The 18,764-nt window shown below is 42.5% G+C and overlaps 1 protein-coding gene across 13 annotated transcripts in view; it reads left to right on the top strand.

Moving 5' to 3' along the window:
- LRRC9 (leucine rich repeat containing 9) overlaps nt 1–18,764 on the top strand; it is a 164,322-nt gene that overhangs the window by 101,938 nt on the left and 43,620 nt on the right. The window contains exon 28 of one of the 13 annotated variants that reach the window (XM_053603169.1): nt 6,590–6,684. The exons of the other annotated variants lie outside the window; for them this stretch is intronic. Within the exon in view, the coding sequence (XP_053459144.1) occupies nt 6,590–6,684 (95 nt within the window). The remainder of the gene's footprint in view (nt 1–6,589; nt 6,685–18,764) is intronic. 13 annotated transcript variants of the gene reach the window in all.

An 18,764-nucleotide genomic window follows, 5' to 3' on the forward strand; every position in this document is an offset into this window, starting at 1 on the left:
AGGAAATCTATTTCTGCTCAGCCAGGCCGCTGCGCTCTGCCTCCATCTAGCAGGGGGAGATGAGGCTTGATAACCTCGGGCGCTTGATGGAGGCTGGGGGTGTTCACTGAGTTCCAGTCCCGCCCCTGATTGATGTTACTGACAGAACAGAACAGAACAATTTTATGGGAATTTTTTTCTGTCCCTGCTAAATGCCCCTGCAGAAGGGAAGCTATTTTGAGTTCCCAGAGCCTGCGCCTCAGGCCCTGTCTTTGCTCCTGCAGGTTTGTATTTGTTTACCTGTCAGTTCTAGCCTCCTGTCTTCCTTCGTCTATAGGCTGATGATCCCCTGAGGGCCGGGTGCATCTTAGGCTCAGTAAAGCGGTTCTCTTGGTCAACCCCACCCTGGGAACTTCCCAGGTCTACGAGTGCGTTTCTAGTCCCTGCGCTCCACTCAGGTCAGTACCACCTCAGGCAAATCCTTTACTCATGGGGCCTGCGTTTCCATCCCAGATCTGTTCCATGGTGGTTGCCACCTTAGTAGATGCTCAGCCTCCTCTGGTTACCCAGGGAGACAGGGGGTGTGGCTTCAGAATATCCGGGAGTGAGCCCTATTGTTGCTAAAAGACGGCTGCTTCTCTGCCCCTTGGGGCACTGCCGCTACGGTGTGCTTTCCTCTCAGCCATCCTCTCCTCATTCCCGTGCTCCAGAGTCAGCACTGACTAGCTGCAGTTTAGGCACTGTCCACACCCCTCGAGAAATCACCCAAAATCTGCACTCCTGGGGGACAAGCCTCCAGACCTCAGAGTGAGAGTGTAGAGGAGTGCTGGGAGCTCAGAGTTGCAGGTAGAGAATACATACAGTTTTATACAGTTTTATGCCTGGCAGGAGAACCCTGGCACCCTAGTAGGGGAGGTAGGTCCAATTTTTAGAGAATCTCTCCTGTGGATTGTAGTGGGAGGACCTTTGAACTCTGCTTGTTTGTTTGTGGGGCAATCCGAGCCATTCTCATGGGGGAGAGGACTCCCGTCTGCTTGGTGATGGATTTCGTACCTTTTGTTTGTATCCTTGGGGTCACAGCTTGCCTCAGCAGGGTTGATGTGCATTGTTCAACCATCTCTCTTGGTGCAGCTCAAATCTACCAGGTTACTTGCTAAATTTCTGTCCTTTAACTCTCCTTCTGGATGGGAGCCTCTGTAGAAAGCTGGCTTCAGTCAGCCACCTTGTCTCTGCCCTGCTTTTTTGTTCTTCATGATTTGCTTGACTTCTTTGTAGATTCTGGATATTAGTCCATTATCAAATGTATAATTTGAGGACATATTCTTCAATTCTGTAGGCTATTTGCTCTGTTGTTATTTCCTTTGCCATGCAGAAGCCTTTTAATTTAATCAAGCTCCCTTTAATTATTTTTGCTGTGGCTGTAATTGCTTTTTGGGTCTTAGTCAAAAATGCTTTGCCTAAGCTGATATCTACAAGAATTTCTCCTACATTTTCTTCTATAATTCTTATATTTTTGTGCATTACATCTAAGTCTGTTATGTATCTTGAGATTAATTATTCTAAGTGGTGAGAGATAAGGGTCCTGTTTCATTCTTCAGCATGTGGCTATCCAGCTTTCCCAGCACCATTTATTGAATAGAGCTACTTTTCCCCAGTATGCATGATTATCTTTTTTATTGAAGATCAGTTTGTTAAGGCGGTTTTATATCTGAGTTTTCTGTTCTTTTCTATTGGTCTATGTCTCTATTTTTGTATCAATAAAAATTGATACAAGCTGTTTTGGTTTCTACAGCATGTAATATAATCTGGTAATATGAAGCCTCCAGATTTTTTCTTTTTTACTAAGATTGATTTGGCTATTTGGGTGCCATTCTGCTTCCAAATGAAGCATAGAATTATTTTTCCTGGTACTATGAAATACAACATTGGTATTTTGATGAGGATTGCATTGAATCTATAAATCACTTTGGGCAATATGGACTTTTTTAAAATTAAATCATAGCTGTGTACATTAATGCAATCATGGGGCACAATATGCTGGTTTTATATAGTTGGAAATATTTTCATCAAACTGGTTAACAGCCTTCACCACATTTTCTTAGTTATTGTGTTAAGACATTTACATTGTACACTTAGTAAATTTAAAATGTACCTTTGTAAAATGCACTGTAGGTGTGGTCCCACCAGTTGCCCTCCCTCCACCCATCCTCGCCCCTCTCCTCCCCTCCCCCTCCTCTTTTCCCTTCTTCTTGGGCTATAATTGGGTTATAGCTTTCATATAAAAGCTTATGAATTGGTTTCATAGTAGGGCTGAGTACATTGGATATTTTTTTTTCCATTCTTGAGATACATTGCTAAGAATATGTTCTAGCTCCATCCATGTAAACATGAAAGAGGTTAAGTCTCCATCTTTATTAAGGCTGCATAATATTCCATGCTGTACATATTCCACAATATATTAATCCATTCATGGGTTGATGGGCATTTGGGCTTCTTACATGACTTAGCAATTATGAATTGGGCTGCAATAAACATTCTGGTGCAAACATCTTTGATATAATGTGATTTTTGGTCTTCTGGATATGTACCTAGTACAGAAATTGTAGGATTGAATGGCAGGTCTATTTTTAGACCCCCAAGTAATCTCCAAACATCTTTCCAGAAGGAACATATTAGTTTGCATTCCCACCAGCAGTGCAGAAGTGTTCCCTTTTCTCCACATCCACGCCAACATCTCTGGTTTTGAGATTTTGCGATGTGGGCTAATCTTACTGGAGTTAGTTGATATCTCAAAGTAGTTTTGATTTGCATTTCTCTGATGATTAAGGATGATGAGCATATTTTCATGTGTCTCTCAGCTGTGTGCCTGTGTTCTTCAGAGAAGTTTCTCTTCAAGTCCCTGGCCCGACCTGCGATGGGATCCCTTGTTCTTTTCTTGATAATACATTTGAGTTGTCTGTGGATTCTGGTTATTAAACCTTTGTCGGAGACATGACCTGTAAATATCTTCTCCCATTCTGAGAGCTGTCTGCTTGCTTTACTTACTGTGTTCTTGGCTGTGCAGAAGCATTTTAGTTTGATCATATCCCAGTAATGTATTTTTGGTGTTGCTTCAATTGCCCTAGGAGTCTTCCTCATAAAATATTCACCAGGCCAATTTCTTCAAGAGTTTTCTCTGTACTTTCTTCTAGTATTTTTATAATTTCATGTCTTAAGTTTAAATCTTTAATCCAGTGAGAGTCTATCTTAGTTAATGGTGAAAGGTGTGGGTCCAGTTTCAGTCTTCTACAGGTTGCCAACCAGTTCACCCAGCACCATTTGTTAAATAGGGAATCTTTTCCCCACTGAATGTTTTTAATTGGCTTCTCAAAGTTCAAATAATGGTAAGTAGCTGGGTTCATCTCTTGGGTCTCTATTCTGTTCCATGCATCTACCTCTGTTTTTGTGCCAGTATCACGTTGTTTTGATCACTACTGATTTATAGTATGGTCTGAGGTCTGATAGCATGATTTCTCCTGCTTTGTTTTTATTTCTGAGTGATGTCTTTGCTATTTGAGGTTTTTTATGATTCCATATAAAATGAAGTATTATTTTTCGAGATCTTTAAAGTATGACAGTGGAGCTTTAATAGGGATTGCATTAAAATTATATATTGCTTTGGGTAGTATGGACATTTTAACAATATTGATTCTTTTCAGCCATGAGCATGGTATGTTTTTCCATTTATTAACAGCTTCAGCTATTTCTTAGAGTTTCATAGTTCTCTTTATAGAGCTCTTTCATATCCTTTGTTAGGTATATTCCCAAATATTTTATCTTTTTTGGCCCTCTGTGAAATGAATAGAGTCCTTGACTATTTTTTCAGCTTGACTATTGTTGTTATATATAAAGGCTACAGATTTATGAGTGTCGATTTTATAACCTGAGATGCTGCTGTATTTCTTGATCACTTCTAAGAATTTTGTAGTAGAAACCCTGGTGTTTTCCAGATATATAGACATATCATCTGTGAAGAGTGAATGTTTGATTACTTCTGACCCTATATGAATACTCTTGATTGCCTTTTCTTGCCTAATTGTGATGGCTAAGACTTCCATTACAATGTTGAAAAGCAGTGCAGACAATGGGCAACCTTGCCTGGTTCCTGATCTGAGTGGAAATGATTTCAATTTAACGCTATTCAATATGATATTGGCTGTGGGTTTTCTGTGGCCTCTATCAGTTTAAGGAATGTCCCTTCTATACCCATTTTCTTAAGTGCTCAGGATGAAAGGATGCAGGATATAATCGAAAGCTTTTTCTGCATCAATTGAGAGAATCATATGCTCTTTGTTTTTTTATTTTGTTTATGTGATGAATTATAGTCATAGTTTTACATATATTGATCCACCCTTGAGACCCTGGGATAAAACCCACTTGGTCATGGTGTATAATTTGTTTGATGTGTTGCTGGATTCTGTTTGCTAGGATCTTATTGAATTTTTTTGCATCAATAATCATTAGTGATATTGGTCTATCATTTTATTTTCTTGTTTGGTCTTTTCCTGGTTTGGGGAAATGTGATGTTTGCTTCATAGAATGTGTTGGGTAGTATTCTTTCTTTATCTATATTTTGGAAAAGGTTGAGTAATATAGATACTAGGTCCTCTTTAAAGGTTTGGTAGAATTCTGATGTGAAGCCATATGGTCCCAGGCTTTTCTTTTTAGGGAGATTTTGTATAGTTGATGCTATTTCAGAACTTGATATAGGCCTGTTCGACATTTCCACTTCATCCTGGCTGAGTCTAGGAAGGTGGCGTGCTTCCAAATATCTGAATTTCCTTCAGATTTTTGTATTTCTGAGACTAGAGTTTCTTGTATTATTCATTAATGATTTTTTGAATTTCTGAGGAATCTGTCGTTATTTCATATTTTCCATTTCTGATTGATATAATTAGAAATTTTACTCTTTTTTTCCCTAGTTAGGTTAGCCAAACGTTTATCTATTTTATTGACCTTTTCAAAAACCCAACTCTTTGATTTATTGATCTGTTGTGTAAGCATTTTGTTTTCAATTTCATTTAATTCTGCTCTAATTTTGGTTATTTCTTTTCTTCTGCTGGGTTTGCGATTGGAATGTTCTTCCTTTTCCAGTTGCTTGAGATGTCCCATTAAGTTGTTCACTTTCTCTCTTTCTATTCCCTTGAGAAAGGCTTGCAGTGCTATAAATTTCCCTCTTTGGACTGCCTTTGCAGTATCCCAGAGGTTCTGGTAATTCGTGTCTTCGTTATCATTTTGTTCCAAAAAGTTGGTAATTTCCTTCTTAATCTTGTCTATGACCCAGCTCTCATTCAGCATAAGGTTATTTAGTTTCCATGTTTTTGTATGCTTATGTAGATTCCTGTTGTTTCTGAGTTCAACTTTTATTCCATGATGGTCCGAGAAGATGCAAGGAATAATTTCTATTCTTTTAAATTTGCTGAGGTTAGACTTATGACCTAAGATGTAATCGATTTTGGACTATGTTCCATGAACTGATGAGAAGAATGTGTATTCAATTTTGTTAGGATGAAATGCTCTGTAGATGTCTGTTAAATCCAAATCTTGGATGGTTAGGTTTAAGTCTAAAATTTCTTTGCTGGGTTTCTTATTGGAGGATCTATCCAACACTGCCAAAGGAGTGTTGAAATCTCCAACTATTATGGTGCTGGAGAAAATCAAGTTGCTCATGTCTGTTACAGTTTCTCTTATGAATTGAGCTGCATTCTAGTTGGGTGCATAAATGTTAATATTTGAAATCTCATCATATTGAGTTTTAGCCTTAACAAATAGGAAGTGACCATCCTTATCTTTCCTTACTTTTGTTGGTTTAAAGTCTATTGTGTCTGTGAATAAAATTGTACCACCTGCTTTTTTCTGCTTTCCGTTTACCTGAAATATAGATGACCATCCCTTCACTCTGAGGCTCTATTTATATTTTAAGATAAGATGAGATTCTTGTATGCAGCAGATTTCTGGCCTGAGTTTTTGTATCCAGTCAGCCAACCTTGTTCCTCTTTAGAGGACAATTTAAACCATTCATATTAATTGAGAATGTTGATAAGCATGGTAGAATTTTGGGTATCGAGTTTATTGGTAGTCCAGTGGACATTTTTAATCCTTTCTCCACTGTGGAAGTTGGAATTTAATGAAAAGTTTCTGAGTGAGTTTACTTTGGTGGTAGAGGATTGTGCTGGTTATTATGGAGGATAGGTCTGAGTATATACTGGAGAACTGGTTTAGTTATGACAAATTTCTTCAACAAATGAATGTCATTAAAGTATTTAATTTCTCCATCACAAATGAAACTCTGTTTAGATGGGTACAGGATCCTGGGTTGAAAATTGTTTTGTTTTAGGAGATTAAAAGTCCATGACCACTCTCTTCTAGCTTGAAAGGTTTCAGCAGAATGATCTGTAGTCATTCTAATAGTCTTCCCCTTGTAGGTTATGGTTTTCTTAACATATGCCTGCTTTCAGAATTTTCTCCTTCATATTAACTTCGATGAAGTTAATTATAAGGTGTCTGGGAGATGGCTTATTCTGGTTGAGTTGTGCTTGGATGCTGAAACTGTCTGCTATCTGAATTTCAGAATCTCCTGGCATATCTGGAAAGTTCTCCTTGATTATCACATGGAGTAGAGCATCTGGGCCTTTCAAAGCACCCCGGTCGCCTTCAAGAATTCCTGTAAGGGAAATATTTCTTCGAATTATCCCAGAGCTCTCTGAGAGAATAATTCATTTTTTTCTCTTCACTTCTCTTCCTTTTTGAGCATTTGGGAGCATTCAAAAGCTTCTGCTCCATTCTGTTACTGAGGGATTCAACTGTATTTCTCAGATCTTTGAGGGCTACAAATTCTTGTCTCAATGTGTCAAAATCTTTGGTGATTTTGTCTTTGAATTCATTGAATTCTTGAGACAACATTTGAAATGCTCCTTGAATTTCTAATTCCAACTTTACCTCCATTCTATTAATCTTATTTGCAATCCAAATTCTGAATTTGATTTCTGACATCTTAGCCATGTGTTTATGAATGGGATGTTCTGTTGTGTCCCCCATGTCATTCCTTGGGGGAGTTGATCTACTCTGGTTACTCATGTTACCAAAGTTTTTCTGCTGATTCTGCCCCATGATTATTTTATACCATTTGGCTAGATGAGCAGATAAGGTGAAGTTGGGTTGGGGGCTCCTGGAATAGGGATTAACCAGCCCTTTACCCAAGAGATGGGACTGGTGTCCATACCGTTTACCCTAGAGCTTTACAAAGGATCTGTACAGTGCTACGGCCTGAGACCCTGGGGATCTGCTTGGTGTGGGGGGCTACGTGGCTCTGTCTTGTTTTCATCTGGTCTCTGTCCAACTTAATGAATCAGTAATTCTGGGTTGAAGTCTCAGCTGTGGAGAAATACCAGCATCTAAGTCACCCTGCCTCCCACAGGCAACAACTGGAAAAGGAAAATCAAACCTTCCTGCAACCACACATCCAGGGTACCACTTTGTTTTTTTTTTTATTTTTATTTTTTTATTAAATCATAACTGTATACAATGATATGATTATGGGGCATCATACACTCACTTCATAAACCATTTGACACATTTTTATCACAGTGGTTAACATAGCCTTTCCGGCGTTATCTCAGTTACTGTGCCAAAACATTTACATTCTACATTTACCAAGTTTCGCAAATACCCCTGTAATATGCACCACAGGTGTGATCCCACCGATTCCCCTCCCTCTACCCACCCCCCCTTTCCCACTTCTCCCTATTGTTAAGTTGTAGCTGGGTTATAGCTTTCATGTGAGAGTCCCAAATTAGTTTCATAGTAGGGCTGTGTACATTGGGTATTTTTTCTTCCATTCTTGGGATACTTTACTAAGAAGAATATGTTCCAGCTCCATCCATGTAAACATGAAAGAGGTAAAGTCTCCATCTTTCCTTAAGGCTGCATAGTATTCCATGGTATACATATACCACAATTTATTAATCCATTCGTGGATCGATGGGCACTTGGGCTTTTTCCATGACTTAGCTATTATGAATTGGGCTGCAATAAACATTCTGGTACAAATATCTTTGTTATGTTGTGATTTTTGGTCTTCTGGGTATATGCCCAGCAGAGGAATTACAGGATTGAATGGCAGATCTATTTTTAGATCTCTGAGTGTTCTCCATATATCTTTCCAAAAGGAATGAATTAATTTGCATTCCCACCAGCAGTGCAGAAGTGTTCCCTTTTCTCCGCATCCATGCCAACATCTCTGGTCTTGAGATTTTGTGATATAGGCTAGTCTCATTGGAGTTAGATGATATCTCAAAGTAGTTTTGATTTGCATTTCTCTGATGATTAAAGATGATGAGCATTTTTTCATATGTCTGAAGGCCGTGCGCCTGTCTTCTTCAGAGAAGTTTCTCTTCAAATCCCTTGCCCAGCCTGCGATGGGATCCCTTGTTTTTTTCTTGCTGATGCGTTTGAGTTCTCTGTGGATTCTGGTTATTAAACCTTTGTCAGAGTTATACCCTGCAAATATCTTCTCCCATTCTGAGGGCTGTCTGCTTGCTCTGCTTACTGTGTTCTTAGCTGTGCAGAAGCTTTTTAGTTTGATCAAGTCCCAGTAGTGTATTTTTGAAGCTGCTTCAATTGCCCGGGGAGTTCTCCTCATGAAATACTCACCCAGACCAATTTCTTCAAGGGTTTTCCCTGCATTCTCCTCTAGTATTTTTATAGTTTCATGTCTTAAGTTTAAATCTTTAATCCAATGAGAGTCTATCTTCGTTAATGGTGAAAGGTGTGGGTCCAATTTCAGTCTTCTGCAGGTTGCCAGCCAGTTCACCCAGCACCATTTGTTAAATAGGGAATCTTTTCCCCACTGAATGTTTTTAATTGGCTTGTCAAAAATCAAATAGCGGTAAGTAGCTGGATTCATCTCTTGGTTCTCTATTCTATTCCAGATATCTACTTCTCTGTTTTTGTGCCAATACCATGCTGTTTTGATCACTATCGATTTGTAGTAAAGTCTGAGGTCTGGTAGTGTGATTCCTCCTGTTTTGTTTTTATTTCTGAGTAATGTCTTGGCTATTCGAGGTTTTTTCTGATTCCATATAAAACAAAGTAATGTTTTTTCAAGATCTTTAAAATATGACAGTGGAGCTTTAATAGGGAGTGCGTTGAAATTATATATTGCTTTGGGTAGTATGGACATTTTGATAATGTTGATTCTTCCTAGCCATGAGCATGGTATGTTTTTCCATTTGTTAACATTTTCAGCTATTTCTTTTCTTAGAGTTTCATAGTTCTCTTTATAGAGATCTTTCACGTCATTTGTTAGGTAAATTCCCAAATATTTCATCTTCTTTGGCGCTACTGTGAATGGGATAGAGTCCTTAACTGCTTTTTCAATTTGACTGTTGTTGGTGTATATAAAGGCTACCGATTTATGAATGTTGATTTTGTAACCTGAGACACTGCTGTATTCCTTGATCACTTCTAGGAGTTTTGTAGTAGAGTCCCTAGTGTTTTCCAGATACACAATCATATCATCTGTGAAGAGCGAGAGTTTGATCTCTTCTGACCCTATATGGATACCCTTGATCGCCTTTTCTTCCCTAATTGCGGTGGCTAAAACTTCCATTACAATGTTGAAAAGCAATGGAGACAATGGGCAGCCTTGTCTGGTTCCTGATCTGAGTGGAAATGATTCCAATTTAACTCCATTCAATATGATATTGGCTGTGGGTTTGCTGTAGATAGCCTCTATCAGTTTAAGAAAAGTCCCTTCTAGACCAATTTTCTTGAGTGTTCTGATCATGAAGGGATGCTGGATATTATCAAAAGCTTTTTCTGCATCAATTGAGAGAATCATATGGTCTTTGTTTTTTAATTTGTTTATGTGCTGAATTACATTTATAGATTTACGTATATTGAACCAGCCTTGAGACCCTGGGATAAAACCAACTTGGTCATGATGTATAATTTGTTTGATGTGTTGCTGGATTCTGTTTGTTAGGATCTTGTTGAATATTTTTGCATCTATATTCATTAGTGATATTGGTCTATAATTTTCTTTTCTTGTTGGGTCTTTTCCTGGTTTGGGGTTCAGGGTGATGTTTGCTTCATAGAACGTGTTGGGTAGTCTTCCTTCTTTTTCTACATTTTGGAACAGGTTGAGTAATATAGGTACTAACTCCTCTTTAAAGGTTTGGTAGAATTCTGACGTGAAACCATCTGGTCCCGGGCTTTTCTTTTTAGGGAGGTTTTGTATAGTTGATGCTATTTCTGAACTTGATATGGGTCTGTTCAACATTTCCACTTGATTCTGGTTAAGTCTTGGAAGGTGACGTGCTTCCAAGTATCGGTCTATTTCCTTCAGATTTTCATATTTCTGAGAATAAAGTTTCTTGTAATATTCATTAAGGATTTTTTGGATTTCTGATGAGTCTGTGGTTATTTCGTCTTTGTTGTTTCTGATTGATGATATTAGGGATTTTACTCTTTTTTTCCTGATTAGGTTGGCCAGAGGTTTATCTATTTTATTGACCTTTTCAAAAAACCAGCTTTTTGATTTATTGATCTGTTGTATTATTCTTTTGTTTTCAATTTCATTTAATTCTGCTCTAATTTTGGTTATTTCTTTTCTTCTACTGGGTTTGGGGTTGGAATGTTCTTCCTTTTCCAGTTGCGTGAGATGTCCCATTAAGTTGTTAACTTCCTCTCTTTCCGTTCTCTTGAGGAAGGCTTGCAGTGCTATAAATTTCCCTCTTAGAACTGCCTTTGCAGTGTCCCAGAGGTTCTGATAGTTTGTGTCTTCATTGTCATTTTGTTCCAAAAAATTGGTGATTTCTTTCTTAATCTTATCTCTGACCCAGCTATCATTCAGCATAAGGTTATTTAACTTCCATGTTTTTGTATGGGTATGCAGATTCCTGTTGTTACTCAATTCAAGTTTTATTCCATGATGGTCTGAGAAGATGCATGGAATAATTTCTATTCCTTTAAATTTACTGAGGTTAGACTTGTGACCTAAAATGTGATCAATTTTGGAGTAAGTTCCGTGGGCTGATGAGAAGTATGTGTATTCAGTTTTGTTGGGATGAAATGTTCTGTAGATGTCTGCTAAATCTAAATATTGGATGGTTAGGTTTAAATCTAAGATTTCTTTGCTCAGCTTCTTTCTGGAGGATCGATCCAACACTGCCAAGGGAGTGTTGAAATCTCCAATGATTATGGAGCTGGAGGAAATCAAGTTACTCATGTCTGTTAGAGTTTCTCTTATAAATTGAGGTGCATTCTGGTTGGGTGCATAGATATTAATAATTGAGATCACGTCATATTGAGTATTACCCTTAACAAATATGAAGTGACCATTCTTGTCCTTCCTTACTTTTGATGGTTTAAAGCCTACTGTATCTGCAAATAAAATTGCAACACCTGCTTTTTTCTGATTACCATTTGCCTGAAATATGGATGTCCATCCTTTCACCCTGAGTCTGTATTTGTCTTTTAAGTTGAGATGTGACTCTTGTATGCAACAAATATCTGGCTTGAGTTTTTGTATCCAGTCAGCTAACCTATGCCTCTTTAGAGGGCAGTTTAAGCCATTCACATTGATGGAGAGTATTGATAAGTCTGGTGGAATTTTGGGTGTCGTGTTTTTCAAAGGTCCAGTGGACATTTTTAAATCTTTCGCCAGTGTGGAAGTTGGAGTTTGATCCGAAGTTTCTGGGTGATTTTACTTTTGTGGTATAGGATTGGGTTGGTCATTGTGGAGGATAGGTCTGAGAACATCCTGAAGAGCTGGTTTACTTATGGCAAATTTTTTCAACATATGAATGTCATTGAAGTATTTAATTTCTCCATCATAGATGAAACTCAATTTAGCTGGATACAAGATCCTGGGTTGAAAGTTTTTTTGCTTTAGGAGATTAAAAGTTGATGACCAGCCTCTTCTTGCTTGAAAAGTTTCAGCAGAGAGATCTGCAGTTATTCTAATATTCTTACCTTTGTGCGTTATAGTTTTCTTTCGCCGGGTTGCTTTGAGAATCTTCTCTTTCATGTTAACTTTAGTGAAGCTAATTATGATATGTCTGGGAGATGGCTTATTGGGGTTGAATCGTGCTGGGGTTCTGAAGCTGTCTGCTATCTGAATTTCAGATTCTCTGGGCATGTCTGGAAAATTTTCTTTCATAATTTCATGTAGAAGGGCCTCTGTGCCCTTGGCAGCCACTTCATCATTCTCCGGAATTCCTATAACCCTTACGTTGTTTTTTTTCGAATTATCTGAGAGTTCTCTGAGTGAGTGATCCGTTTTTGCTCTCCATTTCTCTTCCTCTTTGAGAGATTGGGAGCGTTCGAAGACTTTATCTTCAATGTCAGAAATCCTTTCTTCTGCTTGCTCCATTCTGTTACTGAGGGATTCTACTGTATTTTTCATATCTTTGAGGGCTGTAAGTTCTTGTTTCAGTGTGTCTAAGTCTTTGGTGGTTTTGTCTTTAAATTCGTTAAATTCTTGAGACAATTTTTGAATTTCTCCTCGAATTCTTAATTCCATTTTATTGATCTTGTCTGCAAACCAAATTCTGAATTCGACTTCTGACATCTCAGCCAGTTGTTTATGAATGGGATCTTCAATCACATCTGCTGTATCTTTTCTTGGGGGGGTTGATCTATTCTGGTTATTCATGTTACCAGAGTTTTTCCGCTGATTCCGCCCCATGGTTTACTCCCTTTGGTTTTTCCCCTGGGGTTTTATCGAGGGCCCGTACAGTGTTGTGGCCTGAGAAACTGGGGCCCTGTCTGGTGTGGTGGAGCAAAGTGGTTCTGTCTTGTTTTCAGCTGGTTTCTGTTCGATCCTATTGCAACTTCTACTCTGGCTTGAAGTCTCAGCTGTGTGGAAAAATCAGCAATTAAGTCACCCCGCCTGCCCACCTCTGGCCCCAGTTGGAAAAGGAGAATCAAACCTTCCTACAATCGCACACCCAGGGCACCGCCTGAAAAGTCCTCAGTCTATTAGCCCAGTTCAAAAGGTCCGAATCAACTGTCTCAATCGGCACTTGTCTCGGGTGGAAGGGTTCAAGAGGTCTCTGGGAACTGGATCACAGGGGCCTGGTTACTCCTCTGACACAGTTCACCCCAGTGCAGCGTGGAGTCAGGAGGAGCCACCCAGCAAACAGAGCAGTCTAGGAAGGTTGACGTCTCCTTCCCCACTTTGCCCCTCCGTCGGACCCAGTCACTGGTATCTCTGCAGATGGCTAACCCAGTTGCCTGCAGTGAACAGACACTCCAGGGATTTGCACCTGCCTGAATCGCAAGGAAGTCTGCCAGGCCCCCGCAGACTGCCGCTATCTAGCAGGAGGAGATGGGGCCTGACATCTTTGAGTGTTTGATGCAGGTGATGGGAAGGAGGTGTTCACTCAGGCTTAGCCCCGTCCCTGATGGATGCTGCTAACAGAACAGAACAGAACAGACAACTTTGTGAGGTTCTGTCTCTGTTCCTGTCGTCGCCTACAGAAGACGGGCTGTTTTGAGTTCAAACGTCTTTGCTGCTGGAGAATTGCGTCTGAACACCTCTCTGGGTCGGCCCCGCCCTGGAAGCTTCCCGGGTTTGTGAGCCACGTCACCCGGTGGCCTCCTCTGGTTGCCCAGGGAGACAGGGGGTGTGGCCTCAGAATATCCAGAAGTGAGCGTTCTGCCGTTAAAGAAAAAACGGCTGTTGATCTACCTCCAGGGAACTGCTGCTCTGGTGTGGGCACTCAGGCGACCCTTTTCTCCTCTGTCCCGCGCCCCAGAGTCAGCACTGAGCGGCCGCAGTTTGTGCTGGGTTCACACCCCTTAAGAGATCCCCCAAGAATCAGAACTCTTGGGGGATGGGCCCCCAGACCCTGATTGGGAGTGGGGGGGGGGGAAGCTAGAGTTTCCTTCAGTTTTACGCAATACTACGGTCCGGGGAGGGCTCCTGTACTGCACCGCTGGGAAGTGCCGCCAAGGCTTGATTTCCCCTCAGCAGAGTGCCCTCTCCTCGCTCACGTATCCCAGAGTCAGCGCTGACCTGACGCAGCTCAGGCACTGTGCACTCCCCTCGAGAAATCACCCAAGGAGCCGAACTCCTGGGGGATAGGCCCTCAGACCCTGAGTGAGAGTAGGGGTTCTCAGCTCTCAGCGGGGAGGCCAGAGTCTGATTCAGTCTTGGGCCTGTATGCCCGGGGAGGGTTGCTGCACTGCACCGCAGGGAAGTGCCGCGAGGCGTGACTCCCCCTCAGCCCGGTGCCCTCTCCTCACTCGTGCGCCTCAGAGTCAATGCTGACCAGTCGCAACTCGGGGACTGTCCACTCCCCTTGAGAAATCACCCAAGGATTCGAACTCCTGGGGGATAGTCCCTCAGACCCCGAGTGAGAGTAGGGGCTCTCAGCTCTCAGCGGGGAGGCTAGAGTCTTATTCAGTCTTGTGCCCGGGGAGGGTTGGTGCACTGCACCGCAGGGAAGTGCCGCGAGGCGTGACTCCCCCTCAGCCCGGTGCCCTCTCCTCACTCGCGCGCCTCAGAGTCAATGCTGACCAGTCGCAACTCGGGGACTGTCCACTCCCCTTGAGAAATCACCCAAGGATCCGAAGTCCTAGGGGACAGGCCTCCAGACCTCAGTGGGCGGGAGGGGAGCGCCGGGGATTCAGGGTTGCCGGCAAAGGATTCCCAAAGTTTTATTCAGCCCTATGTCCGGCAGGAGAACGCCACCCCAGTAGGGGAGGTAGGTCCAGTTTTTAGAAGGTCTCTCCCGTGGAGTGTAATGGGAGGGCCTTTAATTTCTGCCCGCTTGTTCAATTTTGGGGCTCTTGAGCCGGTCTCATGGGGGAGGGGGACTCCCGTCTGCTTGGTGGTGGATTTTGTACCTTTTGTTTGCGTCCTTGTGATCACAGCTTGCCTCAGCGGTGTTGATGTGCATTCTTCAGCCTTCTCTCTTGGTGAGGCTCAAGTCCACCAGGATACTTACTAAATTCCTGTCCCTTAACTCTCCTTCTGGACCGGAGCCTTTGTTGAAAGCTGGCTTCAGTCCGCCATCTTGTCTCCCCAATCTCCAGGGTACCACTTTGGATAGTCCTCGGGTGATTGCCCCCTTTCAAGAGTTCCAAATCAGTTGTCCCAGTCAGCACCCAGTCTCAAGTGGGAGAGTGCAAAATATCCCCAGCAACTAGATAGCACGGGTCTGCTGGCAGCTCAAGTATGACTTGCTCTGGTGCTCCATGGAGTCAGAAGGACCACCCACCAAATGAATTAGTCCAGGAAGGTTGATGCCTCCTTTCCCACCTTACACTTCTGTCACACCCAGTCAATAGTAACCCTTGTAGGGCGTGAACCAGTTCCCTCCAATGAGCAGATGCTCTAGGGGTTTGCACCTGCCTGAATCACAGGGAGATCTATGTCTCCTTGGCCAGACTGCCGCACTCTGCCATCAGCCAGCAGGGGGAACTGAAGCCTGACAACCTCGGGTGCTTAAAGGAAGCAGGGGTGATTCAGTCAGTTCCAGTCCTGCCTCAGATTGACATTACTGCTACTTATATTCTTGCAGAATTTGTGTTTCTGTCTCAGCTATATTCCCCTGCAGGCCATGGGCTGTTTGATTTCACAGAAACTGCTACTCAGCCCCGTCCTATGCTGCTGCTGTACTGCCAATTCTCAGAGAACTGGCATCTCTGTCTCTGCTGCAGTCTGTGTTGGGGCAGGCATGGTTAGAGCTCACACTCAGCTCTCAATTCCTGCCTCTTTGTGCTGTTGCTGTTGCCCCACCTGCTTTTGTCTCAGCTATGTTCCACTGGAGGATGGAGGTTTCTTAGGCTCACTAAAGCAGCACTTCTGACTCAACCCTGCCCTGGTAGTGTGCCATCTCTGCATGTGCATATGTTAATCTCTGGCTCTTCCCTGCCCTGTCCTGCCCACCCAGGCAGGTGCTGTCTCACCCCTTTATTCATGGGGCCTGCGTTTCTGTTCCAGATCTGTTCTGGCAGTGGCTACCACTAGAGTAGATGCCTGGCTTTCTCTGTTTTGCCAAGAGAGGAGGGAGTATCTCTCCAAAATATCCCCAGGGATGTGAGCCCTATTATTCCCACCTCTGCTGCTGCTGCTCTGTGCTCTGGGGCACTGCCTCTCCCTGTCCCATATGGTTCCCTCAGCACACAGTCCTCTCTCTACACCAATGCCACAGAATCAGCACAGACCTGCAACAGCCCACACCCTGTCCATACCTCTTGAGAAAATGCCCAAGAATCTGAACTCAAGGGGGACAGGCTTCCAGACGTCGGGGTGAAAGTGGAGGGGAGGGCTAGGAGGGAGGGCTACCTTCACAATTGCAGGTAGAGAATATATACAGTTTTATGCCCGGTGGAAGAGTGCCATGGCACACTAGTGGATCCTGTCAGGGGAAGGAGTTCCAGTTTTTAGTGGTTCTCTCCCATGGGATAAAATAGGAGGAGGTCTGAACTCTGCTCGCTTGTTTGCAAACTGTTCTCATAGGGGAGGGGACTCCTGTCCACTGGGAGATAGATTTTGTACCTATTGTTTGTTTCATTGGGGTCACAGCTCTTCTCAGCAGGGTTGATGTGCGTTCTTCAACCTTCTCTCTTGGCAGAGCTCCAACCCATCAGCTTACTTGCTAAACTTCTGTCCCTTAACTTTCCTTCTGGATGGGAGACTTTGTGGAAAGCTGGTTCCAGTTGGCCATCTTGCCTCTGCCCCCAAATATGGACATTTTAACAAAGTTGATTCTGCTGATCCACAGCAGCAGTGACTGTATTTTTTGATAAAATGACTTCTTTTTTGTTATTTTTTCCCATTTGTTTGTGTCATCTGTGATTTTTTCCTCTGTGTTTTATAGTTCTCTTTCAGAGATCTTTCACCTCTTGTGTTCAGTATATTCTTTTTATTTATTTATTATTAAATCATAGCTGTGTACATTAATGCAATCGTGAGGCACCATACACTGGTTTTACATACCATTTGACATATTTTCATCACACTGGTTAACATAACCTTCCTGGCATTTTCTTAGTTATTGTGTTAAGACATTTATATTCTACACTTACTAAGTTTCACATGTTCCTTTGTAAGGTGCACCGTAGGTGTGGTCCCCCCAATTACTCTCCCTCCACCCATCTTTCCCCCTGCCCTCTACTCACTCTCCCCTTTCCCCTTGTTCTTGGGCTATAATTGGGTTGTACCTTTTATATGAAAGCTATAACTTGGTTTCATTGTAAGAATGAGTACATTGGATACTTTTTCTTCCATTCTTGAGATACTTTACTAAGAAGACTATGTTCCAGCTCCATCCATGTAAACATGAAAGAGGTAAAGTCTCCATCTTTCTTTAAGGCTGTATAATATTCCATGGTGTACATATACCACAATTTTTTAATCCATTCATGGATCGCTGGGCACTTGGGCCTTTTCCATGACTTAGCAATTACGACTTGGGCTGCAGTGAACATTCTGGTACAAATATCTTTGTTATAATGTGATTTTTGGTCTTCTGGGTATATACCTAATAGAGGAATTATAGGATTGAAGGGCAGATCTATTTTCAGATCTCTTAAGTGTTCTGCAAACATCTTTCCAAAGGGATGCATTCCCACCAGCAGTGTAGAAGTGTTCCCTTATCACCGCTTCCCCGCCAACATCTCTGATCTTGGGATTTTGTGATATGGGCTAACCTTACTGGAGTTATATGATATCTCAAAGTAGTTTTGATTTGCATTTCTCCGATGATTAAGGATGATGAGCTTTTTTTGATATGTCTTAATGCCATGCACCTATCTTCTTCAGAGAAGTTTCTCTTCAAGTCTCTTGCCCAGAGAAAAGATGGAGGGGTCAGAGACAAGGTGGCTGACTGAAGCCAGCTTTCTACAGAGGCTCCCATCCAGAAGGAGAATTAAAGGACAGAAATTTAGCAAGTAACCAGGTGGATTTGACCTGCAGCAAGAGAGAAGGTTGAAGAATGCACATCAACACTGCTGAGGTGAGCTGTGACCCCAAGGATACAAACAAAAGGTACAAAATCCATCACCAAGTGGATGCGAGTCCCTTCCCCCATGAAAACGGCTCGGAGTGCCCCACAAACAAACAAGTAGAGTTCAAAGGTCCTCCCACTACACTCCACAGGATTTACCCTCTAAAACCTGGACCTACCTCCCCTACTAGGGTGCCACGGCATTCTCATGCCAGGCATAAAACTATATAAAACTGTATATATATTCTTTGCAGCTCTATGCTCTCAGCACTCCCCTCCACTCTCACTCTGAGGTCTGGAGGCCTGTCCTCCAGGAGTGCAGTTTCTTGGGTGATTTCTCAAGGGGTGTGGACAGGGCCTAAACTGCAGCTGGTCAGTGCAGACTCTGGGGCACAGGAACGAGGAGAGGATGGTCAGCTGAGAGGGAACCACACCAGAGTGGCGGTGCCCTGAGGCGCAGAACAGCAGCCATCTTTTGGCAACAATAGGGCTCACTCCCGGATATTCTGAAGTCACATCCCCTGTCTCCCTGGACAACCACAGGAAGCCGGGCATCTACTCAGGTGGTAACCACCATGGAACAGATCTGGGATGGAAATGCAGGCCCCATGACTAAAGGGTTTGCCTGAGGCGGTACCAGCCTGGGTAGAGCGCGGGGACCAGAAACGCACATGCAGAGCCGGGAAGTTCCCAGGGTGGGGCTGACCCAGAGGACTGGTTTACTGACCCTAAGACGCACCCAGTCCTCAGGGGATCGTCAGCCTATAGATGAAGGAAGACAGG

The sequence above is a fragment of the Nycticebus coucang genome, chromosome 9 (genome assembly GCF_027406575.1).
Source record: "Nycticebus coucang isolate mNycCou1 chromosome 9, mNycCou1.pri, whole genome shotgun sequence".
NCBI classification, from domain to species: Eukaryota; Metazoa; Chordata; class Mammalia; order Primates; family Lorisidae; genus Nycticebus; species Nycticebus coucang.